Raw genomic sequence first — 27,420 nt, forward strand, 5'->3', positions numbered from 1 at the left:
TTGAGCAACTACTATGTGCCAGTATGTACTGGTGATTGGGGCTATATAGAGGCAGATCCCCTAAGGAGCTCTGCATCTGTGTTGAACAGATGTGTAATTAGCCAAAGACTGGGGATAGTGCTGTTAACAGGAGGAAACACAGGGCGCCCCTGAGCCTGGCCAGAGGAGAGATACCACGGAAGGTAGGGGGAATGGCAGGGTGGTTTTTCAGGGGCACCGATTAAAATTTATCTTGGAATTCTAGAGAATCCTCTAGGCTGGGGAGGCTGCTGGCTTGCTGATTAACTTATCCCCACTCGACTTTCTAGTAAGGTCCTATACCCCTGGATAAGAGCTCACTCTTGTGTCTCTGAATCACCCCCCTGATCAGTCCAGATGATTTTGGTCTCTCATCCCAGAGGAAGGGGGCTGAATAAGGAGAGACTCAACTTCGCCACCCTGAGCAAATTCTCTTTGTTTTGAGTTGTATGGGCATCTGGAAGTAGACACGTATTGTCCTGGGGTGAGGAAGAGTGTGTCAGGACAGTGTGGGCACGTCCTCGTCACATATTCCTTTGTAGGCAGAGCTTGAAGGCCGCTGAGGGGAGGTGGGCAGTTGTTCAGTGTCCCTGAGCTGCCTGGGGAGCCTGCCTCCTGCTCATTGGGGACCATCAACACTACATCTCTAATGAGTGGCGGTGGCTCCATCTGAGGTCAACGGGTGGGAAAGAACACTGAGGCCTTGGGAAGGAAACTCCCTGAGTACGGCATTCAATTTGCACAGTACAAAGAGATGAAGACAAGTTGAGTGGACAAGCTGGACCCATCGGGGCACAGCTGCTTCTTTGGCCATTATTAGAGGGTCATCTCTGCTCAGCCAGGCCCATTCCTGCCCAACATCATTGTGCTGGTGGGACAGGAGGAACCAGGAAGTGGCCAAAGGGGTCTGATGCACTGAGATGAGGTGAGGGATGAAACGGTGAACTGGTCTCAGTGTCAGAAAGCAGGTGATGGCCTTTGTTGGCTTTGGAGCATCTCCAGCCACAGGGAAGCATTTGTTCTCTCTCCCCAGGAGGGATCATTACAGGCCTGTCAACAATTTTCATTTCCATTCCACAAATATCTTTTGTGTAACACCCAAGGGGGTACAGAAGGAGTTCCTGCTTTAGAGGAATTTACAACCTATAATAGATGGCCAATTTGGGTGCTGGCAGAGACAAAAAATGTTCTAGAACTTCAAAGAAGGGTGAGATCAGAGCTGGTGGGAGGAAACAAGCTCCAATAGTAAGCACTCCTGAGTTCCTGCCAGGATCCAGGTGCTACGCTGAGTACTTCATACACCTGATTTCATTTAATCCCCACCTCTCTAAGGTATGGGTCATCCCTTTTTTTATAGACTGGAAAACAGGCTCAGAAGACATGAAGTGAGTTGCCCAGGGGCACACAGCTGCCAGGTGGCCAAGCAGAGGTAAAATCAGATGTCTCTAAGTCTGAAGTGCATATTCACAAGACGGATGGGGTTTGAGATGAATCTGGAGGGTGGGAAGGAGCTTGTCAATTGAAGACAGGGGAAGGCACTGTAGGCTGAAGGTACAGCCTGAGCAAAGATTGGGAGGCAATGTGGGACCAGAAATGTGTGGTTAGGTCAAAGGGAGTCCTAGGGTAAGGCCAGAAGGAAAGGTTTGGGTGTATTATGAAAGGCCTTTGGGGACTGGGCCAGGGACTTGTCCCCCTTCCAGAGGCCACTGGAGTCACTGGTGGAGGGAAGAGGCCCAATGATGAAAAGAAGACATGATGACAGAAAAGGGACGAGCAAACCAGACCATGGGGGAAGGAAGGCATGCTGGAGATATGGGCAGGAGTCAAGAGGAGAGGGGGAGGAGTTGCCTCCCTCGTGTGGGCAGTGGAGCTTCTTGAAAAAGAGCCGCCCAGAGACACTTGTCCTGGGCTGAAGGTGCAGCAGGGATACCTCAGGGAGGAGCTCAGCTGCACCCACCACCCAGGGAAGGAGATCGAAAGGCTAGGCGTGAGGCCGATAGAGGAAGAAAGGGGCTCGTGAACTGTCAAGGTGAGAAATGATCCTGTCTTGATTTGTTTTGGGGGACAAAGATGGGACAGGTCTGGTGAGAACCACACTGTCAGTATTTACCATGTTTCTCCCAAAATAAGACCTAGCCAGACAATCAGCTCTAATGCATCTTTTCGACCTTATTTTACTATAATATAAGACCGAGTCTTATATAATATAATGTAATGTAATATAATATAATGTAATGTAACGTAATATAATATAATATATAATATACTATAATACAGGGTCTTATATTAATTTTTGCTCCAAATGACACATTAAAACTATTTGTCCGGCTGGGACTTATTTTCAGGGAAACACGGTAGACATTTTCCTCAGACCCAGCTCTGGCTGTGATGTGCGGTGAGTCTGTAAGTCTGTGTACCTTGTCAGGGCTGAAGTGACTTTTGGGGGAGCAGGTTCCCACAGGGTGATACCTGCTTTTGCTTGTCTCATGTGGCATTGGACTTGTGGCACTAGCTATGCATTGGGCCCAGTTCTGTGCCCTGCACCCAGACTGAAGCAGCCATGTCCATGCCACCCAGTCAGATCCTCCAGGCCAACCCCTCATCTGTCCGTGCATGGCTGACCTCCATGCCTTTGCTGAAGCTCCTCCAGTCAGCACACATCACGTCTAGACCTGGCTCTTGGTTCGCCTACTCCACGCAGGAGCCCTCAACCCCTCACTCTGCACTAGGCTGCTTTGTGTACACTTGTGCAATCTTTCCTCCTGCTTTCGGCCTCTAGATTTCATTTTCCGTCTATGTTCATCTCATCTCCCCAAAGAGATGGCAAGGTCTTGAGCGTAAGGATCATACCTTCTAGTCTTCTGTCTCCCACATAACACCTAAATTTGGCTCACAGAATGTTGAATGAGTGGAAATTCCTTTCCACCGACATATGGGCCCTATGGCTCCAGGAATGTGACCCCAAAACATATCTGGAGGATGTGGTTAGAGGCAAGCAGGGAACAGAGCCAGGGAGGAGCTGAAGCACGCCTCCGCCATGATGGCTCTCTGGAATGACGCTCAGCTGGGAGGGACGTTGGTGATGATCCCACCCCTTTCCGCCCCTGAAAGGCAAAGAGAAGTCGCAGGTGGGACACAGGTGCCCAGGAGCACAGAGCTGAGCCAGGGCTCTGGGGAACACCACCAACTCCAGCAATGACCCCCTTTGCTAAGACCCAGTTCTCCAGGTCTCAGCTACTTTGCAGCAGCATCTGCATTTGGGAAATGCTCTTTTCTCCATGACACAACCCTGTAGTCATTGGGCTTTTCTCTTTCTAATCTCTATCCTCTCTCCCTAGGCAGATGTATCCACAACAGCTGGAATGGCCACTTCGGGCTTCCGCATGGCTCTGGCCCAGAATTCTCTTCTGAGTGTCTGATCCATCTATCTTCCTTACTTTTTGGCATCTCTTAAGTGTCTGTCCTAAAGGTACATCGCACTCAGTATGTCCAAGCTTGAAGTTGTGACTTCCCTTCCTCCAGAAGAACTCATCCCTGCCCAGAGGTCCCTACTCAGTGCAGGAACCATGCCCTGCCCTTGCACAGGCCAGACATCGAGGCATCGTCTTTTCTCCCCTCTTACATGGAATCCATCAGTTTTACTTCCTGAGTATCTCTTTTCCTACTTCTCTCCATCTCCACCTCACCAGCGTGTTTCAAGCCTCCTCCACTTCCTGACTGGGCCCTCAGCTTCCTTCCTCGTCTCTCCACCAACCATTCCCCACCACACAGCCATCAGTCATCTTTTTAAAACATTAAGCAGATCTTGTCACTTTGCCTCTTAAAACCCTTTCTTGGCTTCTTGCTTCTCTCAGGATAAAGGTCCAGATGTTAGCAAGGCCTACATGACCTCAAATGTCCGCACCCTGCCTCCACCTCGCTTCACTCTGCACTGCAGCAACCCTGTCCTTTCTCTTGGTGAAATTCCTCAAGATTACACAGAGTCTTGAAATGGGAGAGGCCCCCTGGTCACATGTTTCCACAGTGTCACTCACTTGTGACACTCTTTAATTAGTATTTCTCTCTCTACCTGCCTAGAATATAAGTTCCACGAAATCAGGGGCCTGACCTGGCACATAGAAGTAGTTCAGGACTTATGTGTCCCTCCTTAGGCCTCTCTCAGGGATGACGCTCCCAGTTTCTGGTCCCCGAGCTATGGGGCAACAGCAGGTTGTCCCTGTCCTGGGTAAGGTGTGAACACCTGGGCCCAGCGTTGGAGGCGGTGGACAAGGGCTGAGAGGGACTGGAGGTGATGGTCGCAGCGAAAGAAAAGAGACAATGACCAAGAAACTTGGCCTTGAATTGGGGCCAGAATTGTTTTATTTCCTTGCAGTATGAGAAAGGGGGAAGGAGAGACCACATTGAGCCTTTATCACAAGATGGGTGGCCTTTATGTTCTCTTTAAATCATTGTCACACGTTGGAGATTCAGTCACATCCTCTGTCAGGACCCCTGCTCACTGGGGCAATTACAGACAGCCTTAGAGCCTTTTCAGCAGGTGGGGTTCTACCTGCAGGTGAAGCCAAGAGGGGTTAAGACAGAAAAGGCGCCCCCTTCTGTGCTCAGCATAGTTAGAGCAGGGTGTTTCTTAGCCCGCAGGGAGGAAGCAGAATGTTACCAGGTGCTGCAATTCCAGGGCCCCTTGGGCAGGATGGGCTCCTAGGTGGGGCCCATACGACACACAAGGGCTTGTATTTGGAAGATTTGGAACACTGGTGAAGAGCTTGCGTGACATCTGAGTTTTGAAATCTTCAAACGGGGCAGGGGCAAAGTGCAAATCCTGCAAGCTGGGCTGCAGCGTGAAACACAAACAGAGAAAGGCTTGACACCTGGAGGAGGCTCAGTTCACGTGTGTGGAAGCACAGCTAGGTTACTAACCCAAATAAACCAGGGAAAACCTAGGTGATCACTTTGCTGAGCTCTGGACACATGGCACAAGCAGAAAGCACCTTTATTCTTATCAGCCCCTTGCAAACCTTTCCTTGGATCCATTCTTCTCTGCAGGAAAAACCCCAGGCAGCTCCCATCCTTTTTCAGTCCTTCTCATGTAAAATACCTAGCCCTGTAGGATAGCAAAACTGCAAGTTCTGTTCTGTTGAAAATGTCTCCCCCACCCAGTCAGTCTGGGGAGGCTGTGGGGGGCAGAAAAAAATAGCTTGTTCTCTCTCCACCTGCTTTCCCCCTTCTGGGGGAGCTAGGCTGTTCCAGGGTGGAGGGCTCAGGCAAGAAAGGGGAGGGAGGGCAAGGAAGGGTCTGCCTTTACGGCTGTGTGTGGCATTGTGCCCTCAGGTAGGCAGACTGCAAAGCTAGGTTTTCTCGTGGGGGCCTCTGTGGTCACGTTGGAGCCTCTCCTAGCCCTGAGGTTCTTTGACCTAGAGTTCTCGGACACAGGCCACGCCTCCTTGGCCCAGTCACATAGGATCTCTGGTTCCACCAGTCCTCACCTGGTCTACCTGGTCTTACAGGGTCATCTTCTGTAGGTGGTCTATATCTGCCCCCACACTTGTCCTTGTTCCACCAAACCCTGTGTGATATTGTGGTTTATAATAAGAAATATACCGGGGTGCCAAAAAAATGTAGACAAGTGGACACGTTGGTCAACGTTGCTCTAGCAATAGTTCGCCATAATCAGAAGTATCTGGACGCTGATGGGAACCACTTTGAGCACCTCTGGTCATTGCAGAAGTCAAACGTGACTTGTATTCATCTTTTGTTATCGGTATATATTATTACAATTTTCACACAGTTTTCCTTTCTTAAAATGTGTATCCATTTTTTTGGCACCCTTTGTATATTTGGTCTTTTTCCAGGCAATGGGCTCCTAAAACCCTTGGAATTTCAGAAGTGATGAGCACAATAAGGGTGTCACTTGTTAGGTTAATGAGGTGACTTTTGGAAAGCTCCTAAGTCACCAAAGGCTAAACCTAAAGTTGCCAAGGGAACCAACGACAGGATCAGAGGGATGGAACTTTGAGTCCTAGCCCTGCCCCACAGCACTTCTGGGAAGGAGAAGGGACTGGAGATCGAGTTCAGTCACCAGTGGCCCATGATTTAATCAATCATGCCTATGTAATGAAGCCTTCACAAAATTCCAAAAGGATGGGCTTCGGAGAGCTTCTGGGTTGGTGAACACATGGAGATTTGGGGAGAAGGATGTGCCTGGAGAGAGCATGGAAGCTATGTGTCCCTTCCCACGTACCTTGCCCTATGCATCTCTTCCATCGGGCCATTCCTGATGATATACTTTTATAATAAATGGGTAAACAGTAAGTATACTGTTTTCCTGATTTCTGTGAGCCGCTCTAGCAAATTAATCAAACCCCATCCAGGAGGGGGTGGTGAGAGCCTCTGATTTATAGTGGGTTGGTCAGAAGCTGAGACGACAACCTGGACTTGTGATTGGTGTCTGAAGTATGTGTGGGGGGGTCTTGTGGGACTAAGCCCTTCACCTGACAGTGTCAGAGTTGAGTTGAATTGTAGGACACCCAGCTGGTGTCACAGAATTGCTTGGTGTGGGAAGAGAACCCCCACACATCTGGTGCCAGAACATCTGGTGGTCGTAGTGTGAGAGCCAAGGAGACACTCAGAAACAGAGAGGTTTCCCAACACTCTGGAAGCTCAGGCCCTTCTGTCCTCAACAATTTCCCTCAATTCTTGTCTTCTTGAAAGAAAGAACTCAGTCAAGAGACAGAAGTCAAGCAAGCAGCAGACAGGAAGTTTCTTAGCAAAGCAAGTACACTCTGAGCATGGAGCAGGCTGAGCCGAGGGTGGGTAGCAGCGCAATGTTTCTGGGACCCTAGCCTCACATCCTATAGATTGAGTTACCCTCCTCCTCCCCTTTTCCTGTTTTTCTCCTCATTCTGCAGTCTCCTTCATCCTAGTGTGTTTGTACTAGCCCAAGTTTTTGTTCTGGCTGCTGGCTTCATGGGTTTGTAACAGGATATTAATGACGCCAGTGGGTTACCTGTGAGGGCCTCTTAGTTCCTTTTCCGCCTGCTCATGTCTACCTTCCTACCTACTCTGTCACTTCCAAGGTACTCTCTCTTTTCCCAATCACTCCCTCTCACACTGAGGCTTTTAGGGGTCAGACACCATGTCTTGTGCGCCTCAAACTCCCCGGGACACCTGTCAAATTCTGTGAGATCTCCTACCCTCATAGGTCTCCTACCCTTCTGGCGGGAGGATGGGGGTGATACACAGCCTACAGATAACTTCCCTTCAGAGAAAGCCTGGTGATGTGCCTCTTCAGTGTCTTGAGGAACTGGAGGTGAAGCCCGGGCTGATGGTGGCACGATTGATACCTCAGACTCTTACTCAAACAACATTGGGCATCTGGCATCCCGAGGTCGGGTGCAGTGTGTTTGGCACCTACTGAATTGTCCTTGGCCTTTTGGAGCTCTGCCTAGATGCCAAGACAAAAGGAAGAGTCATGTGTGTCCTCCAATTTCATGAACATCATAAAAGTCAAGGATGAGTTGAAAAAAAAAAAAAAAGTTGGGGCAGGAGAGTAAGGCAAGTATAGGGAGAGAATCCAGAGCAGGAGAGGCACAAACAGATGTTGGAAAGGGGAGCGGCGTGGATGGAAGCCACAGAGAGGACAGTAACCTGACACTGACATGGCGCTGTGAGCCCCCAAAGGAGTCTCATTTCCTTTCGTTGACTCTTTCATCAACCCTGGGGGAGGATATTAATACCTATTTTAGAGATGAGATGGGAAAACTGAAGCTCCCAAATGCAAGGGACTCATAAGGCAAGTATTTGGGTGTCAATCTAAGTTAATCAGTACATCTCCTAGAAGGTCCCAATTGTTTTCCCCTTTAAAAATAATTTCTAGTTAAATGGGTATTACTGGAATATATTCTCCATATTAAAAAGATAAATAAAACTTTAATGATAAATGTGAAGACCCCTTTGACCACCAGCCCTTAAGCAGTGGTCATATGGTAACTGTTGGTATGACCTTTGAAATATCCTTATAGGGCTTTTCCTCTATACCCCCCTCCACACACACACACCTGCTCACATATATATACACATATGTAGCTTCCCATTGGACAAATGTAGTATTTTATTGGTTGGTTTTTTGAGAAAAGATCTCTCACTGTACATACCTTTGGCTCCTTCATTTCTTCATTCATCATTATACCCTGAAAAGTGTTCGTGAGTAAACGCAGACCAACCCCATTCTTTTTTGTTACTGTGTAATATGGTATTTCACCAGCTTGTTTAGTCACTCCCCTCTTTGTGAGTCATTAAAGAGTTTCTAATATTTCAAATAACAGGTGCATTGTTCAAAAGAACTGCAACGTTGCAGGAATCTATGTAGGCAAGTCTCAGTACGGAAGAGGGACTCTGATCAGACTTCCTTGGTAATGAGAAGGGACAGGAGTCAGGGTGATGGGGAAAGCTCTGCGTCAGCAGTCAGGTTGCCTGAGTTTGAGGCCACTTCCCTTCTCTGGGCTTCTGGGTCCCCTTCTCTACAACAAAAGGGTTTCGATGCCAGTGGTTCTCAGCCCTAGTTACTCATCTGAATCACCTGGGGAGCTCTAAATAAACAAACAAAAAAGAAACAACAACAACAACAACAAAAACAGTGCCTGGGCCCCACTGATTTTATTGGTCTGGGACAGGGCTCTTTCACAGGTCACATTAGGCAACTCTAATATGCAGCCGGGTCGGAGAGCCACTGTTCTAGACCAGGGCTTCTCAAACTCTAAAGTGCCCACAAAACACGTGGGGACCTTCTGAAGCTGCACTTCCTGATTCAGTAGGTCTGGGCTGAGCCTGACATTCCACCTTTGTACAAAGCTCCCAGCAGTATTGCTGTTTCTAGACCGTATTTTGAGCAGGAGTTTAGATTCTCTAAGTTCTCTTTCAATTCTAATGTCCCTTTTGACCACCCTTTTTCCATACTGACCCTCAGCCAACGAAGGTAGCGTGTGACTGAGAACTGAGCTGCAAGACAGAATGAATGGTCCCCAAGGACCGTGCAGGGCAGCTGAGAAGCCCCGGGGCTTGGTCCCAGCTGTGGGTATATCAGGTCCAGAAGACAGCAGGCAGAGGGTTGGCTGGGCTTGTGAGGTCTAGTTCCAAAATAGGTGTTCCTGTATCAGCCATAATCTAGGCAACAGTTGGCCCAGGGGCCTTCAAGAGGAGGCCATAGTTTCCAATCAGGCCATCTGAGCCAAGCTACCAGGAATTCAGGGCAGGTCCTGGGAGGAGGCCGGCCTCTAGGCAACTACATCAGATACCAGGAAGGGGGTTTCCCAAACAAGATAAGGTAGCATAAACCCAGTCTTTTTTTCCAGTGTGCCTTCTGTTTATAATCTTTATAGACATCTCTAGCAATGGGAGGGTCAATTAGAATTAGGACCACCCAATTGTTTTCCCTGCAAAGCCATGTGTTTATTTTGAGTTTTATATTGTTTTTGTTCCAAAGTCCTTTTAAAATATCCACCAGATGTTATAGTTTAGACAGTGAGGCTATCGTTCATTCTACCTTTTGCTTACAAAAAATCTCCGATTTTCGGTTTAACCCATTTGCAAAAAGAGATGAGCAGACTGCTGTTACATCAGCTTGGAGGCTGACTCCTGAATCTTGTTGGAAGTTAATTTCTAGTCCATCCCTAAAATCTTCTTTTGATTCATCTTTTCTCTGCTTACAAGACTGAATCAAAACTCAGTCAGTTTTTTTGTTATTTAATTTTTAAATAAATTTTTATTTTTAGAGCACTTTTATCTTCACAGCAAAATTGAAAGTACAGAGAGTTCCCCTATAGTCAGTGCCCACACTCACCCCTGCCACATCCTCACAGCCTCCCCCACTTTCAACATCCTGCACCAGAGTGTACATTTGTTGCACCCTAATTCAGTGAACCTACTTCAATACATTATCACCCAAAGTCCACAGTTGACATTAGAGGTTACTTTTGGTGTGGTACATTCTGTGGGTTTTGACAAATGTATAAAGTCATGTATCCACCATTACAGCATTACACAGAAATAGTTTCACTGCGCTAGAAATCCTCTGTGCTCTGCCTATTCATCCCTCCTTCCCACCAACCCCTATCTATAGTTTTGCCTTTTCTAGAATGTCATATAGTTGGAATGATAAAAGAGTCTGTTTTCAGTTTGGCTTTTTCCACTTAGTGAAATGCACTTAAGATTCCTCTGCATCTTTCCATGGCTTGATCCCTCATTTCTTTTTAGCACTGAATAATAGTCCATTGTCTGGATGTACCACAGTTTATTTATCCATCCAACTACTGAAGGACATCTTGGTTGCTTCCAAGTTCTGGCAATTATGAATGAAGCTGCTATAAACATCTATGTGCAGGTTTTTGTGTAGACATATTTTCAACCCTTTTGGGTAAATACCAAGAAGTGGTTGCAGGATGGTACAGTAAAAGTATGTTTAATTTTATAAGAAACTGCCACATTATCTTTCAAAATGGCTGCACCATTTTGCATTCCTACCAGAAGTCAACGAGAGTTCCTGTTGCTCCACATCCTCGCAAGCTTTTGGTGTTGTCAGTGTTTTGGATTTGGCCACGTTAATAGGCGTGTAGTGGTATCTCATTATTGTTTTAATTTGCATTTCCCTAATAACATGTGATGTGGAGCATCTTTTCATACACTCACTTGCCAACTGTGTATCTTCTTTGGTGAGTTGTTTGTTCAGGTCTTCTGCCCATTTATTTTTTTTAAATCAAGTTGTTCATGTTCTTCTTGTTGAGTTTTAAGAATTCATTGTATATTTTGGATAACAATCCTATATCAGATATCTCTTTTGTAAATATTTTCTCCCTGTTTGTGGTTTGTCTTATCATTTTCTTGATTGCGATAAGTTTTTACGGGGAAGTTCCCAGAAATCACTTCTAGTAAATGCTGACCTGTTTCTGGGCTCTTTCAAAGCCTGCTGGTTTCGTATGCATGCTGGGATCCCTTAAGTCTGACCTTGGATTAGTCTATTTTGCCTTTTTTATTGATAATTTAGCATTTGATCTTCCTACCAACATGTGAACTAGTTGGCAGAGATCTGGCAGACCTGAGTTATAGGCCGCTGGGAGATTCTGAATTTTTCAGTAAAGAGGTGTCTGTCTTGTCAGGGTTTGGAGAAATCTTGGATAATAACTCTTAGTTCTGCTGAGAATAGAGTTTACACTCTGTGGTAGAAGGCATGTGTGATTCTCAAACAAGATGCACTTTTAAAGGAAACTGATGTTTGGGGGATTGAGGGGCTTGTTAAGAAAAGACAAAGGATCCAGGAGAGGGGAAGGAAGAGGTAGAGGGGTAAAGGCACTGGAGTCAGGTCCATCTGGGAGTGGAAGAGGGGGGGCTGGTGAAGAACAAGGGGTGCTAGAGGGTGACTGTTTAACAAAGGAGGCAGTTTTATCTCAGGTAGTGTTTATACTTTAAGTCATCAGGTACCTTGTTTAAACTTGTCAAAAAAAATTCTTTAAAGAATTGGAATTCTGTTTAGAAGCATCAGGGTACCAATCAAAAAGTGCTGCTCAATGGGCCCGAGGAATTTTATTCTGTTTTGTTCTAAGGCACCTCTCAAATGAACAGTTCTAGTTAAGTGTTCCCCAAAGTGTCCATTGAAAGTCCAAATCATTCTTGGTAAAGTTCTGCCATTTAACCCTTTCACTGTGTTAATTGATTTCAAGTTTTTTTTCCCAAATGTGTCAAAAATGCACAAAAAATAAAAAGTTGATATTTTGACTATTTTATGCATATATACTCAAACTCCACAGTAGAGGGAAAAGTTGTTTTGAGCTTGTAGGGTAAACTCGAACACTGCAGTCAGCGGATTGTAAATATTCATTTGGATATATCTGAATGTCACAGCAAAGGAGTTAAAGAAATGTAAGAGTTATAATGGTAATGGGACACCTGAAAAAGGCAGTTTTTCCCAGAGGGCGACATAGGTTAGACTGAGGTTACTCTGGGTTATGGTCAGTTGAAAGTTCTAGTCAGTTGAAGTTGCTCATACAACCTTGTGTCTTGGGCCCCAGACGTAAGGGTCCGTGACCCCTGAATACAAACCCAATGATCTGAGTCCCTGGCAGGTAGAATATATCAGGGAGAGGATGCTGTCTCTGAATCAAAACCAACTCTTAGGATAAATAGCCAGGATGGGAGGACAATCTTACTTGGTTTTATTGGTGACCCACAGCAAAATTTGTCCTCAGAGGGTGCTGGTCTCGAGAGAAATGCCAACACTGTAGACTGTGGTGCAGGCTCAAACAGCCAACTTACAGGACCAGTGCATTCCACTCTGTGACCCTCTTCCTCATGACAAAATAAAACGTGATGACTGGGACAAAACAAAGGGGAAAACAGAAGTAAATCACCAAGGATGCAGCCCCAAAGGGTAACATTAACCAAATATAAATACCCAGGATTTGACAAATGAATAAAACAGCCAAGGAACTCAACACAAAGAGAGCAGAGTTGAGGGCTGGTTGGAAATTGAAATGTAGGAATCATTGCCCCATAGATTTCAAATGAAGCCATTGGCAGGGGAGAAGGGAAGATCACCTTGAGAGACAGAGAGAAGGAGGATGGTCCAGGCCAGAGTCCTGAGGAGCTCCAGCCACAGAGGAGCTGGCCAAGGAGGCTGAGAAGGAACAGCCAGAGAGAAGAAACCAGGGAACTAGAAGCATGGAGGCCAAGAATTGGAGTAGAGGTCAGCTGTCAAATGCTGCTGAGATGTCAAGTAAATGAGGTCTGAGGACCTTATTGTCCATGTGGTCTTTTTGATGTGGATGATATTTCATGGGCAGTGAGGCTCAAGGGGCCTTGGTGGGTATCACACTTGGACTAGATCCAAGGTCCATAGTGACAACAGGTCAGGGTGGATCTGAGTCACAGCACCAAGATTACAGTGAAAAATCAAACAAAACCTGAGATAATATTAAGCATGGCTGTTTGTTTATAAACGTGCAGCTAGCAGGGAACCATCTGCAGTTGCTTTCATTTCAGCAGCGGTTCAGAGGTGTCTCAAAGGAGAGTAAGTTTGAAAAAAAGAAAGAAAGAGGCAATACTGACAGTGTATGATTGGCAAGCAGTCTATTAGGGGGCCTTTCAGAAACAGGATTGGCCTTCAAGTACATTTGGCCTTCCTTGATTGTTCACTATCCATTATTTACAACACTGGGTAATTTTCAGGTTTTCTTTTTTAGGAGGATTATTTTAAGAGATTTCTTAACTCTGGGGGAAGGGGTGTAAGAAGATATCTGGGTCAGGCAGAGGTCAAACAGGGCTCTCCCCTTCCTTTGTGTAGCAATGTGTTGTTCTTGGTCCTAAGAGTGCAATTCTGGGGACACAGTTTCCTACTGTGTGCAAAGCTGCTGTGTTAGGGACTGTGCAGGCAGTTACAAAGATGAAGCATTGGCCATCCCCTTTGCAGCAAAGGAGACAGCTCCAATGGAACAAGGTTTTGTGGAGATATAGTTGTTCAATTTGTTGTAAATTCCAGGGGAGATTTCCAGAGGATCACCTCATGCTGCCATTTTGATGATGTGTTAAACCATCTTCTCGGAACAATGTTTTGATCACTGACAAGATAGTGTAACTGATGTCATGGAGCAACAGAGAGGCCAGGAGTTGTTAATCAGCTGGGAGGGAGGACTTGCTTCTGAGCACCAAATGCCCTGGAGGAGTGCCCGGAATGAGGCTGGGTATTTTCATCCGCGTAGCAATTGCTGAGCATCTGCTGATGGCAGGCCCTGTGCTACGTGCTGGGGACACAGCCGCAGACCATTTGGTCCTTGCCCTCCTGGAGCTCATAGTCAGACAGACAGGATAGGTTTTAAACAAATAATTACACATGTGCTGAGTATTGGAGAAGCATAGAAAGCCAGGGGTACATGAGACAGACTCTTACATTGACTGGGCTAGAGAAAGCATTTCATAATTATGAAAGAGTTTAACTAAGCCTGGAAGGAGAGTTAGTGAGGCCAAGAGGTAGCAAGGGGATTGGTGTGGCCTGAGAGTTCCAGGCAGAGGGAACAGCATGTGTTAGCCTCTGAGGTAGCAAAAAAAGGATGACATGTTTTAGGAAGCGAAAGGAGCCCAGTGAGCCTGGGGTCAGAGAAGAAGGGGAGAATGGGGCTTGAAGCTGAAGAGGAAGAGGACAGGCAAAGACTCATAAGCCATACTAAGATGGTTGGACTTTGTCCACGGGCAGTGGGAAGCTGTTGAAGGGTTTTATACAAAACTGTGACATTGGATTTGCACTTTGAAAAGACCGTTTAGGGTGCCATGGGGAAAACAAAAATCGATTGGAACAAGCTATTGCAGCCATTCAGGGAAGCAAAGATGGCAGCGTGGGCCCAGGTTGGGGTGGTGAAGACGTAGAAAGGTGAGTGGTTTCATGAGGCGATTTAGGATATAGAATTTATGGGACTCAGCAATTGATGATTTGTTGGGGCCAAGGAGAGAAAGTTTTCAAAGATCATTTCTGGGTCTGTCTAGAACAACTGTTGCCATTTCCTGTAGGGGTACAAATGAGTAGGGGAAGATCCGACCTTTAATTTTTAACTCCTTGAGTGTGAGGTGCCTATGAAGCATCGAAGTGGAGATGCTGAGTCAGTGAATGAGTTTATGGGGTTTGAAGGTTAGACGAGAGGACTGGCTGGAAATTGAAATGTAGGAATCATTGCTGCATGGATTTTAAATGAAGCCATGAAGGGTGGGAGTAGATCACCTTGAGAGACAGAGAGAAGGAGGATGGTCCAGGCCAGAGTCCTGAGGAGCTCCAGCAGCAGAGGAAGAGTTGGCCAAGGAGGCTGAGAAGGAAGAACCAGAGAGAAGAAACCAGGGAACTGGAAGCATGGCAGCCAAGGGCACAATGTTCCAAGAATAGGGGTAGAGGTCAGCTGTCAAGTGCTGCTGAGACGTCAAGTAAGATGGGGTCTGAGGACCTTACTGTCCACTGGAGTGAACAAACTGTTGACCTTAGAACATTTCTGGTAGATCGGTGGGGACAGAAGCCACACTGAGGGGACTGGAGACAAGTGAGTAGCAGGTGTTTTAAAAGGTCACCCTTGCGATGGGTGGGGATTGGGCAGCCACCCTGCAGGGGTTGGTACAGGCATCCAGGTAAGAGATGTGAAAGCTCAAGAACTTGGAGCCTCACTCTAGTTAAGAAAACATGGATCTCAGTGTCAACAGAAAGGAACAATGGCTCAAGGTGGCTCCCAGAGGCAAAGAAGAAAGTGAATGGGAAGGAGAAGCAGCCATCTGGGACCCCACAGAGAACATGCCTAGATGCCAGCCGTTCTCTGAAGAGTCTACAATTAAAGTCCACGTCCCTGCGTGTTCCTGGTCACACGTGCCCCGTGGAGGCCTCTAAGGGTCAATTAAGAAACAAACTGAAATGAACAAAAGGAAGGAAGTGTTGTGTTTTGGGTTAACAGAACTGGCCTTTGGAGCAGAAAACCCAGTATTAAAAATTCGTCTGCACCACCTGCTTTCTGTTGATCTGGGACAAGTTTCTAAACATTTCTGTGGATTATGAAACAGGCTGTTTTCAGAAATGTTGTATGAGAAAACATTTTAGTATGAGAAAATGTGCATGGATTAGAACAGAGGAAGTATGGAATTTTCCTTTTCCTCAGGTTTTCCCTTCTGGGTGCTAATGCTCCAGTTATGGACAAGGCCCTCCCTGAATCCCTGAAGGAGGAAGGAACAAGTGTTTGACCTACCTCTGCTGGCAGTGCCCAGAGGCAGAGGCGCACAGGCACTCCCTGGGAAACAGAACCTGAGGTGACAAAGCTCCTCAGTGCTGTACCCAATCCAGCCTGGCTGTCCCGATGGTTGGAGCTCAGATCAGATCTGCCCCCTTGGCCCAGCCTGGCCCAGCAGGCCTATGTGCATCTGGGCCGTGGGACAGAAGGCCAGCCCTCACCCTAGGTGGCGATATCAAAGGTAAACAGAAGGCCAGCCAAGGGAACTGGCAAAGCAAACACATTTGTGTATCATCATCATTGTTAAAGCTAATGTTAATGCCACATGTGTGTGGCAGTGTGTGTGGCCCAGCTGGTGACGTCACACCACAGCAATCCCTTGTCCCATAGCCAAAGGCCCAGGGCCCCATCCTGGAGCAGCAACGTGGATGGAAGGATGTCCCCAGCCGGTGGTAGGGATGCTCTCTTCCTTCCCAGAACCCCTGCTCTGAACACAGGCCAGGGAGACATGTGGGCTCAGAGCGTGATGAATGGGGCTGGGGGAGCAAGGGGCCTCCCAGCATAGTCTGAAGCGTGCGCTATTTATTCCCTGGAAAGACTGGGAGACTTTGATTATTCCCTTTGGATTTGAAGAACAGATCACAACTCTCGTAGACAGGATGCAAAGGGAATCGAGTGAGGGAGAGATGCGCCACATCGCAGAAGTTCCTTTGGGATCCCCCTGGTGGGCAGAGTCCTCTCACACCACTTCTCTCCCCAGAGCACTCTGTGGGCCCTGCCACGTGGGTCTCAGCTATGGAAGGTCCGGGGGAGAGCTCCATCCTTGTGCCAGTGCTTACTGGCCACACTGGCTGCCCTGTCTCCATGGGACTGCCCCCTTCCCAGAATGGAGAGTGGGCCCTGGGCTTTATGTGGGTGTCTGCTAATGCTGAGTCTGTGCCTTGGCAGCAGAGATGGAACCCCCTACATCCCTCAGTTAGAAGCGCTACCCAGCCCTGGGTCCAAGGGAGCAGGGGCCCTCAGCCCAGGCTGCACATCAGAATCCATCAGTGAACTTTCAGAAGGTCCTATGCCCAAGCCCCACCCTGCACCAATTAATTCAGAATGTCTGAGGGCGAAGCCCAGGCATTTTTCCTAAAAGCTCCCCAGGTGATTCCAATATGCAGCCAGGACTGAGGGCCACCGTGTGCACGAATAATGGTGTTATTCTTGACATGCTTCTCTTCTTGGAGGAAGAGCTGTGAGCCGTGAGCCTCAGTGTTGCTTCTCCAATGTTTTTCTTCCATCACACTTCATGGTATTGGGGCAATGTCTCTCTCTCTTTTTTCCTTAGTTTTCTATCCTAAAATGTGATTTGCATTCCTTTTGTTTTTTCTATTCTGTTGTGTTGAGCTGATCTTTTTATAGTAGTCTTGGTCTCTTTCCTTTTATTCTACCTTTCATATATTTATTGATTTATCATCCAACGTTTAATGAATGCCTGCTACGCTAGGCAGTGTGCTAGCTGCTGGGGATGTAGCAAGAACAAGAAGGCCAGGCCTCGTGGAGTGCATGTTCCACGGTGATTTGCCCTGTCATTCTTTCTCTTTCCTCTTTTGTTCTGGGATATTTGAAATTTGTATGTTTTTATAGAAATACATTGCTGGTCTCTTCTTCATTTTGTCTCTTTTGCACTCCTTAATTTAGCTCTTCTTGTCTTAAGGGTATTGATTATAAACAAAGCCTGTGCCCAAGGGAAATGAAATCTGCTCAGTTACTTGCATTGGACAGTGTTTTGTGTGTGTGTGTGTGTACACACAGGTCTTGTGTATGCATGGGGACACTGGCATCTGGAGAACCTTTGGGTTTAGAGATTCCTAATCCATGCCTGCTTTTACTTCTGTGACTGGGATGGGTCTTGGAGAACATAGACGTGGCTAAACCAGTTAAATCTTTGCCTCTGGAGAGTAGCCAACCAATGAATGAGGATTTATTGAGGGCCTTGTATGTGCAGGACACTGAGCTAGATGCTCTCTGGTGGGAAAGTTTTCATACTGAGTCTGAGTTGTTCCCAGATTTGTGCCTGAGAAACCACAAGCCCAAAAAACACACCAGGTGTCTGAGTGTGACATAGGTTTATTGAGACTTATAGATGAGGGGGAGTCTCTGGTGGTGGCCAGCCAGAGGGAAAGTTACCTACACGCAGGCAGAAAGAAGCAAGGTTATACGGGGACAGTAAAACAGAGCATTTCATGGGAAAAATCATCTGGCAGGCCCTGCAGGCCTGCTCTCACATTCAGAGTCCCAAGAAGCCGGAGACCTTGACTGCCAGCCAGTGTACAGAGCTGGCTGTGAGATAAGCAGTGTTCCCATGTTGCTGGGAGACCTTGACTGCTTGCTAGCTTATCTGCCTATGAGCCAGGATCCCTACATGAAAGGTTCTGACGGTGCCAAGATGGCAGGAAGAGAAAGGCTCAGCATCTCCCTCATGAAGCCCTCTGGGAACTTAGGGCTACTTCCATGCAGGAGCAAGCGATACAAGGCCATCATGGTGAGGGCCAGTAGGTACTTCAGAGAGGACGGAGCTGGGGGCAGGCACTTCTCAGGTCATTACTGATATCGGTGCATGTTGTCTGAGCTAGGCAGTACTGTGGTTCCATTCCTCCCACAGTTCTGGTGTGTACTTCCTCTCCCAGCTGTACATCTTCTATAAAATAGTCACCAATGGGTACTGGTCCTAGGTGATGGGCTACCGATACACACTTATACTGCATTGGCAGAGGTCACCCAGGAGCCACGGACTAAGTTTATCTTGTTGAAAGAAGAGGACAATTTCACTTACTGTCTGCTCACAACCATTACAAAGTTTGATTTGTACTTTCTTGCCCAGACCCAGAACCAAGCACAGGCATTGTTTCTAGCTCCAGCACTAGGGAATTCAGTGTTAGCTGCATCTTATAACCAGAGGGAAGAACAAACCTGTTTCCTTTTTCTCAAAGTCTAGAGATTTCTTTGTGGATCTGATCTCCTACTCTCTGAGGTAGTGGTTTTCAATTTTTTTTTTAATTTTTTTTTTGCTTTGACCTATATTAAGAAATACATATTGTATCACCACATGCAGCTGAAACAAATTTCCCAAAACATTACTTGCCCTTACCAAATGCAATGCCCTCGGATATTTTATATTCTGTTTAATTTTGTTTTAATGGGTTGATCATTCACCAAATTAAATTTATGGCATAATAATGGGTTGTAACCCCCAGTGTGAAGAATAAATCTTCCAAGGCCTGCTCTGCTTTAATCCACAAGGTTGGTCTAGCACCTCCTTGTGGATGCCTGGGTAACAGAAAACACAGCTTTTTCAGTCACCAAGATGCCTGCTGAGCAAGGTGTGCACTGCCATCCTTAAAAGATTTGAATTCATGGGCCTGTGGCTTTCCCAAAAGGAACATCTGCTGATTGTGGTTCAAAACTGAAATTAAGCATCTTCCCTCCTCTAGGACATGTCCTCTTAGGAGATTTTAGCAGCAGAAACCAGAGAACAAAAATGTATAAACAAGTGATGGAGCTTGTCTCTGGCTTTTGATGAGTGTTTTCCGCATTGTTTTCATGGCTGCTTATAGAGCAAACAGATAACAGGTGCTAACAAATGTAAAGAGTCTACACACGCCTGATCAGAGTGTCCAAGGAATATTATTCTCCTACTGCCTCACAGTTCATGCAAATTCCCTGATGCTTTGACAAGACTCAAAGATTTCTCATATCTAAGAGGAAATTCAGTCCTATATCAAAATGCCTCACAAAGGCTCAAAATGTTTTTAAGTCATTTCTCAATTTTTCTAAAAGTAAACGAGGTTAGGTTGGTATATGTGCCGGCCCCATTGGGTTCTGGTGGTCATGCAGAAAAGTAGTAAGAGACAGAGGTGAACACGTGGCTTGTAGACGCAGGCTATTTCTGCCCATTTCCCATCATGCTTACCACCCCCACCTCCCACTGGCCTAAGCATGAGCGGGGACCTATGATCTGACCTATGAACACTGATTCAGTCCAAGTAGGTTCAGTATGCTCCTCAAAGCTGCTAGCGGCATAGAGCTGGGTGGACTCCTGACATTTTTAATAGGACAGCAGCTTTGGGTCTTTTATTGTGGGCAGTTTAGTGAAGATACCTTGGTATCAGAGGCTTAGGAGTTCCTATGCCCAAATGGCCTCTGCAGACCTGGCCATGGGGATATTTTCTTCTTCCTTTTCTGTGTGTGCCACTCTGTCAGCTGCTGGGACCAGCCCACAGACTCCTGGTGTGACCTGATACCTCGGTGCTGCCCTGAAGGTGAGCCTTTTTCATGGCTAAATCCGTGGTCACCCACAAGCCACTTTTTTCTGAGCAGATAAAAAAGACAACATTTTAATAATCAGGGAGCTAGGAACAAAGAGCTGCCCACTTAGTCTTCACTTTCTAATCAAGATAACCAAGCTATAACTGTGATTTTAAACATATGAGAAACGTGTCAGCCGATGAAGATCTGAGGTGGGGTAACAGAAACCTGCTGCAGACTCCTAGCTAGATCTCAGAAGGCAGGCTCCCAGCCTTGCTGCCATAAGGGTGGCCCAATGCAAGCATGATTTAAATATATTTGTTCATGTTAACCATAGGCAATTATTCCTTGATATTTGTGTGAAAAAATTTTAATTTCACCCTCAAGGGTATTTTGTCACCCAGGCTTTAAATTCTAGCTCTGCCTGTCCAGTTTAGACCCGGCCCAACATAACAACTGTGTTTGCCCAAAAGGAAACTGCTGTTTCTGTTGAGTGAATTGCATGACTCACCTCTGGCTTGTCTCTCTCAGACAATAGATGTGTGGTATGCACTTCAGTGCAAAAGGAAACTGCTGATTCTGTTGAGTGAGTTGCATGACTCACCTCTGGCTTGTCTCTCTCAGACTATAGATGTGTGGTATGCACTTCAATGCAACACTTCCAGCCACCCGTGCTTTGGGGGTGGGTGAGATGGGGCCAGAAGTAAACCTCTCTCCATCATGGAGACCAGGGTACACAGTGGCCCTCCGGAGACAAAGTGGGAACACATTTCACACTAAGAAATCTCATGTTCAGAAGAGGCTTCAGGGTTTACAGTTGTTACAACGTACTTTCACTACTTTCATGGCTTTTATTTCCACAGCTTACATACAGCTAAGAAGCTGAGGCCATGTTAACGGATGTACCCGAGTTCTCACAGCTTTGGCCCATGTGGGATTCCAGCCCCATGCTCCTCTCAGCAGACCAGCCCCCAACACTGGCAATTTCTAGGCACCCACATTCTGGGGGTGGGGGCTGGATGATGCGAGCTGTGTGGGCCTGATCTTAAATGCCTTCGTCTAGAGCATGCTACCCATCTTTGACCCATCTATCTTGAGAAATCTTCTGCCTAAATGTTAATATTTATCATTTACAGCCGGCCACTTCCCCCTTTCAAAGGTGAACACAGTAAAATTTATGACAGGCACACTATCAGACAACAGAGGAGCATAAAAGGAGAAAGAGTGACAGCCCGTCCATCTGAGGACACGGTTCATCCAAGGCCCACGACACCTGGAGGATTCTGGCATGGGACTGCAGCCGCACGTTTTCCTCCCGGGGCTGCTGCTGCTGCTTCTGGGGCAAGGTAAGTCCACCCTGACTCAGCCCTGCTGCTGCCCCATGTAGCTAAGGCACGGAGCGTGGGAGCAGAATGTGTCCTGTTCATGAGCACAAAATGCACAGGTCAGACCCAATAGGCTGGAGTGCTGAGGTTAAATGCCTAAGGCTGTGGGGTGAGAAAGGTCTCGTATAGGTAAGAAGGGACGGGCAGCAGCTCCATGGTGGGGAGAGAAGCCATGGGTGGAGCGAGTCACAAAGACCTGGATTCTGGTTTTCTGTGCTGTGTGGTCTTGGGCAAGCGCTGTATCCCTGGAAGTTGATTTTTCTCATTCTTCACATGGAAATACTACTACTACGGACCATTTGATTGTTACTGTTTATGGGCTTGGTGTTGTTTTTACTGAAAGGACAGAGGAAGGTGGATTTTCGGATAATAAATTCTAGGATTGCTCACATTCATTCGTGATATTGACCCTGATGGAAAAGGGTGGGCTACCTGTCAGGACTTTGGGATTCTCCTGACAATAATAATTAGGAGAAGATTGTGCCTTTGCCATGATCCCTCTCTGTCCCTCTTCACCTGACTCTGGCTCTTTCCTCCTCCCTTTGTTTAGAAAGGCAGAATCTTTTACACTCAGAAGGACCTTAAAGATGATTTTATTTAGCCTCTCCCCCAAATGAAAGAACTGGGCCCAGAGTGGGAAAGCAGTTGCCCTAAAGCGTCCAGAGGGAAAGAAGGAGGTTATGGGACAGAGGCCTGGGCCTGGCTGTCGTCCATGCACCAGTCCTGCTGCTGACCATAGACAACTCAATTGCTCTCTCTGAGTCTAGGGAGTGTGTTGTGTGCAAGGTGGGGGGCTGCAAGTTGGGAGGATTGAGGTGGGGGTGCAAATGGGGAGGACTGAGATAATGCCTGCTATACCCACTGCACAGAGTGATTGCATTTTCCTGATTGCTAATGAGACCGAGGAGCTTTAAACAAAAAATGTTTGTTGACCATTTGAATTCCTCTTTTGTGAAGTTCCTGTTCAAGTGTGTTTCCCATCTTTCTATGGGTTTGTCCTTTTCCATTGATTTTTAGGAGTTTTTCCTACATGCCTTGCACTTGCTCTTCGTTGGTTATAAATAGGGCAGATATCATCTACTCTGAGGCTTGTCTTTCCACACTCTTTATAGAGACTTTAGATGAGCATAACTCTTAATTTGGGGGGGGGGAATGAAGATGAAGACCATTCAAATGAGAATACACGGGGGCCATTTATTCAGAGGTTGCTATAGCAAGTGGATCGGCCACTATCACTTGTATTGGGCAGACATTCCAAGGCAGGCAAGCGAGTGGGAAAGCTTGAGAGTGAAAAGTGGAAGGCTTCAGGTGCACTCTGGTTGGAGGTTGTTGCCATGGGGAAGCTGGAGGCCGGCTAACTAGAAGCCAGGCCTCTTAAGCGATTCATTTCGGGAACATATCTAGCTCTCTTTGGTTGGTCCTAAGTGGGAAGCTGCAGTCATGGACCGAGGCTGAGTTCTGCAGGGGCAGTGACTGGGCTTTCTAGACTGGCTGCTGCAGATGTGTAGGTGGGTCAGAGTTCTGTGGTCATCTACCGTCTGGCAGTCATCTGGTTGTATATTCAGGCTCTCTATTTCTAAAGTTTTTAATCTGTTCCTTCTTGGTTTGTGCTCTTTGTCTCATTTAAGAACTCCTTTCCTGCCTTGCGGTCATGAAGCTATCATCCTATATTTCCTTCTAAAAACTTTATACATTTGTTTTTCTCCTTTGGGGTTTTAATACATCTAGGATTGACTTTCATGACTTGTGTAAGAGAGGAAGCCAATTGTCGTGCGGGGTATCAGGTGGGGTCTCTGCTCCCGCTCCCCACGTAAGAACGCAGGATATGGCTAAGCCAAAAAGGAACATCACAGAGCCATAGGTAGGGGAGTCATACTACTATGGTCTCACTGGAGGCTGGGTTCACACGACGTGCGACCTGCTGTCTGCTTTGCGACTCTCCTCTACTCTTCTCTTCTCTACTCTCCTCGACTCTCCTCTCTCCTCCGTAGCTGTGGCGGTTATATTAGTGGCCAATGGCTCAATGGTTGCAGCTGACGCCCAACTAGCCACAGCTGATGGCCATCTACTACCCAAGCCAGCGCCTTTCCATATGAGGCCGAGAGCCTGGAAACTGCTCTCTGGGGCTCTGTCCCCACACCAATTATTTATAATTATTTTCATGCAGACACATAACTACTGAATAATTGTTTATTCACTGCTCTGAAAGGCCACCTCTGTTTATATATAAAGGATTCATATATGCTTGTATCTGTTTCAGACTGTTTTACTTTATTAATCCATTTTTCTATCCCTGTGCTAATAGCACATTGTCTTAATTCAATAGCTTTATAGCTTTTATGATTTGGGAAAAGAAGTCTATTTTTTTTCTCTTTTAGGACTGACTTGGCTTTGAACTTCCATTTAAATTTTACTATCAGTTTGTCAAGTTCTACCAAAAAAAAAAAAAAAGCTGTTTGATTTTGATAGAAATTGAATTCTATGAACTAAGTTGGGGAAAATAGACATGGTTACAATATTGAGTCTTTCAAACCATGAGCATGTGCTGAGATCTTTAATGTATCTCAAAGTTTTATCAGTTTCTTTGTTAAGGTCTTGCATATGTTTTGCTCAAGTTATTCTTAGGTATATGATATTTTTACATGATAAATGATTTAAACATTTTTATTTTGAAAATGTTATGATACATAGAAATAAAATTGATTTTTATATATTGATTTTGAACCCAATTAAACGTACACATTTTAATGTTATCTATATATTCTTTTGGATGTTCTACATACATAAGCCTGCCAATAATGACAGTTTTGTTTCTTTTCAATCTGTGTGATTTGTGTACCTTTTCTTGCTTTGGCCTTGCTGTGCTGGCTGTGCTTCCATGACAATTTTTCACAGAAGTGATGGTTGGAGGTATTCTTATTCCCAAGTGCAAAAGAAAAGTATTTAATGTTTTATCATAAAGTATGGTGTTTTGCTACCAGCTTTTCTGTAGTTACTCTTTATGAAACAAAGAAAGTTCTATTGTATTCCTAATTTGCTAAGAGGGTGTTGTTGTTTTTTTAAAGTCATTAGTTGATGTTGAATTTTTTCTGCACTTATTAAAATGACTGTATGACTTACTCCTGCAATCGTCTAATGTGATGAATTAAATTAGTTGATTTTTTATTTTGTTTATTTTTTCAGTCTTTGCTTATTAGATTTACCAAACACCATTGCATTTAATTGTCCTGCCTCTTCAATCTCTTTTAATCTAGGATAATTCTTTAGACTTTTTGTTTGTTTATTCCTTTCTTTTGTGTCATTGAAAAATGTAAGCTGGCTTTTGTCGCATGCACTTCAATTTGGATTCGTCCAAACTGTCTCTTTATTGATAGAATCAGAGTAAAGTCTTTGGGTAGAAGTACAATGTAGAGAATGTTGCATCCTAAGTGAGTCATATTAGGGGATGCACCTGCTGTTGGTAAATACCCTCGTTGATGATGTTAAATTTGATAATTTGGGTAAGGTGGTGTCTGCCAGATTTCGCCCTTGTAATGGTAGCTTCCCCCATGTGATTTATGTTATCTGTGGGGAAATACTGTGATACCGTGTGACTGTTCTTATACCCAAGGTTTTAGCATCCACTGATAATTCTTGCCTGAATTGATCATTACCTTGTTGAGTGTAAAATGGTTATTTTAAAATGTCTGTCATTCCTTCTAATATTATTAGTTGGCATTCCTTCATAAAAAAAGAGATTCTTGCCCCACTCTTTTTATGTTTTATCTTTTAAATATAAAATGGACTTATGGATTCTTTTATTAATCGGTGTGTTATAATCCAGTCCTGTCATTATTCCTTTTGATGCTCAAGTCATTATAGATTTGGCCAGTGAGAACCCCTTCAAGCTGACTTCTGTGTCCCCATCAATTTTTTAGCACTTTGTAACTTTATGGAATAAGCTATTCAGGCTAACCTTGTTTTTTCTCTTTCTTGACCATGCAGTTTAGCTCTTTCTTCATGGTTCCAATTATAGGGAATTTTATTTAGAAACCAAGATCTGGGCCCTAGGGGCGTTCATTGCTGCTGGAGTGTCATTATATCTGAGCCTTCTGAGTGGACAGAGATAAGAAATATCGTTTTCTTTTTTAAAAAAAATTAATTTACACATATATCTCTAATTTTAATTAGAATTAGGCTTTTATCCACTTCTTCCATTCTGTGTTTGCATTTTCCTTCTCCCACAGTGCAAACTAGGGTTACAGAAACATTGTTAATTTTATTCATTTGCTGAATCCTATGATGTATACACCATACTATTGGAATTACTGCAACAGTAACACCATCACCAACAAATGAAGTTCAAAATGTATTTGCCGTTCCTTTGTCCTTAGAATATATCCCATCCAGGGTGTATAATCAAAATACTTTGTTCAAAATCACTTGGATTAATTCTTTTTCTTTTGTTCTCTTTGTGTGGTTATGTTATTTATTTGACATATAGTTTAGTTTGTCTCTGTAATCAGTTATGGGGTTTCTGCCATTCTTGTTGATTTTACTTTATTTTTGAATATATAAAATATTCACATGGTTCAGAAGTCAAAAGATATACTCATGGTGTAAAGTTCTCTAGAACGGCCAAGCCCCACACTAAGCAATGTACATATATTACAGCTTCCCTCTAAGAGGAATGTACTATTATGCCCATTTTACAGATGAGAAAACTGAGACAGAAATTAATTAACTAATCCAAGCTTATCCAGCTAATAAATATAGGAGCCAGAAGTTAGTCCTGAATCCAGATCCAGGGACTTCACCACCACCCTGCATTACAATTGAGCCCAACGGTGGAAAAAAATCACAATTAAAGCCTTTCATTTAAGCTTTAAAATAGACCCAACAAGCAACACCTATGAAAGCGGATTCCTGCTCTGAAAGTTTGGGTTTATAAAACTAAAAACACCATTATCTCAAAATTGTAATTGGCAAAAGCAAGTCGGCAAGAAATCACTGTACATGGTAAAACACAACTTTCACCTGAATTTCATTTTCCTGGAATGGGTCAGGAGTTCTCCAGGAGATTGTCATGCTTGTGAATGAAAACTCGTTGCCTTGGTAATGCACTGATGCCAGGCTTGTCACTGCAAAGCCAAAGGTGGGAGCTGGGTGAAGTCTGTGTGAGGAAGAGAATATCTCTTTCATTGTTAGAGCAAGTAAAGCTAGTCAGTCAACATTCACTTTACAGGGGCCTAGAGTGCTTCCTAGAGGTTGCCAGCCCAGCCTTCTAGAAATACTATCTTTCCAAATAAGAGTAGAAAGCAACCTTGGAGAACTTTTGGTGGCCCGAGTCCTTTCAGTTATTGATGAGAGAGGGAAGGGGACTTGGTTAGAGTCACATATCTAGTTGGTGGCACCTGCATCCCCTCTCCAACTCACATACAGTTGTCTCCAAATTCCTGTGCTGGGTAGGAAGCCCAGGAATGGGATTGTCTTGGGGGGCTCCAGAGAGCTGCATTCCTGATGCCATCTGTACCTTGTAGATTTTTAGGATTTTATTGTCAATCATCATTTTCATCGAGTGCATTTTTGCTACTGTCAGTTAACTGAGGATCCTTGTAAGAACCGAAGTTAGGCTGAGCCTGGCTGGGAGATAATAAACCAAATGTAAGAAACCCTCTGGGGAAAGAGAACTAATATGCATAAAATCACTGCAGAAGGATAAAGTACCAAACTATAGGTGCAAGTAGCTGCACTAAAAGCGACAGGATTTGGAGCACTGAGACATGAATGTGGGCTGGAGGAGTTTCACGTGGGAAGTGAAACTCGATTGAGTGCTGAAGGATGAGTGGGATTACGATAAACACAGAGGAATAGAGAGGACGTGCAAGAGTGGGGAGCAGCATAGCCAAAGGCAACGCGGGGGCTTGCCATGATGGAGATGAGGGGCAGGGTGCAGGCCTGAACTGGAGCAGGGTTGGTGTTGAGGGAGGCGATGAGTTAGATGAAGAGGG

General features: G+C 45.4%; 1 protein-coding gene across 1 annotated transcript in view; it reads left to right on the forward strand.

The window, feature by feature from the left end:
• The first annotated feature begins 1,940 nt into the window (after nucleotides 1–1,940).
• The window catches only part of PLB1 (phospholipase B1), a 138,883-nt gene continuing 113,403 nt past the window's right edge, over nucleotides 1,941–27,420 (forward strand). Inside the window, exons 1-2 of the mRNA XM_074331834.1 lie at nucleotides 1,941–2,047; nucleotides 21,182–21,391. Of these exons, the coding sequence (XP_074187935.1) occupies nucleotides 21,334–21,391 (58 nt within the window). The 5' untranslated portion in view covers nucleotides 1,941–2,047; nucleotides 21,182–21,333. The remainder of the gene's footprint in view (nucleotides 2,048–21,181; nucleotides 21,392–27,420) is intronic.

Source organism: Rhinolophus sinicus, linkage group LG05 (genome assembly GCF_036562045.2).
Source record: "Rhinolophus sinicus isolate RSC01 linkage group LG05, ASM3656204v1, whole genome shotgun sequence".
NCBI classification, from domain to species: domain Eukaryota; kingdom Metazoa; phylum Chordata; class Mammalia; order Chiroptera; family Rhinolophidae; genus Rhinolophus; species Rhinolophus sinicus.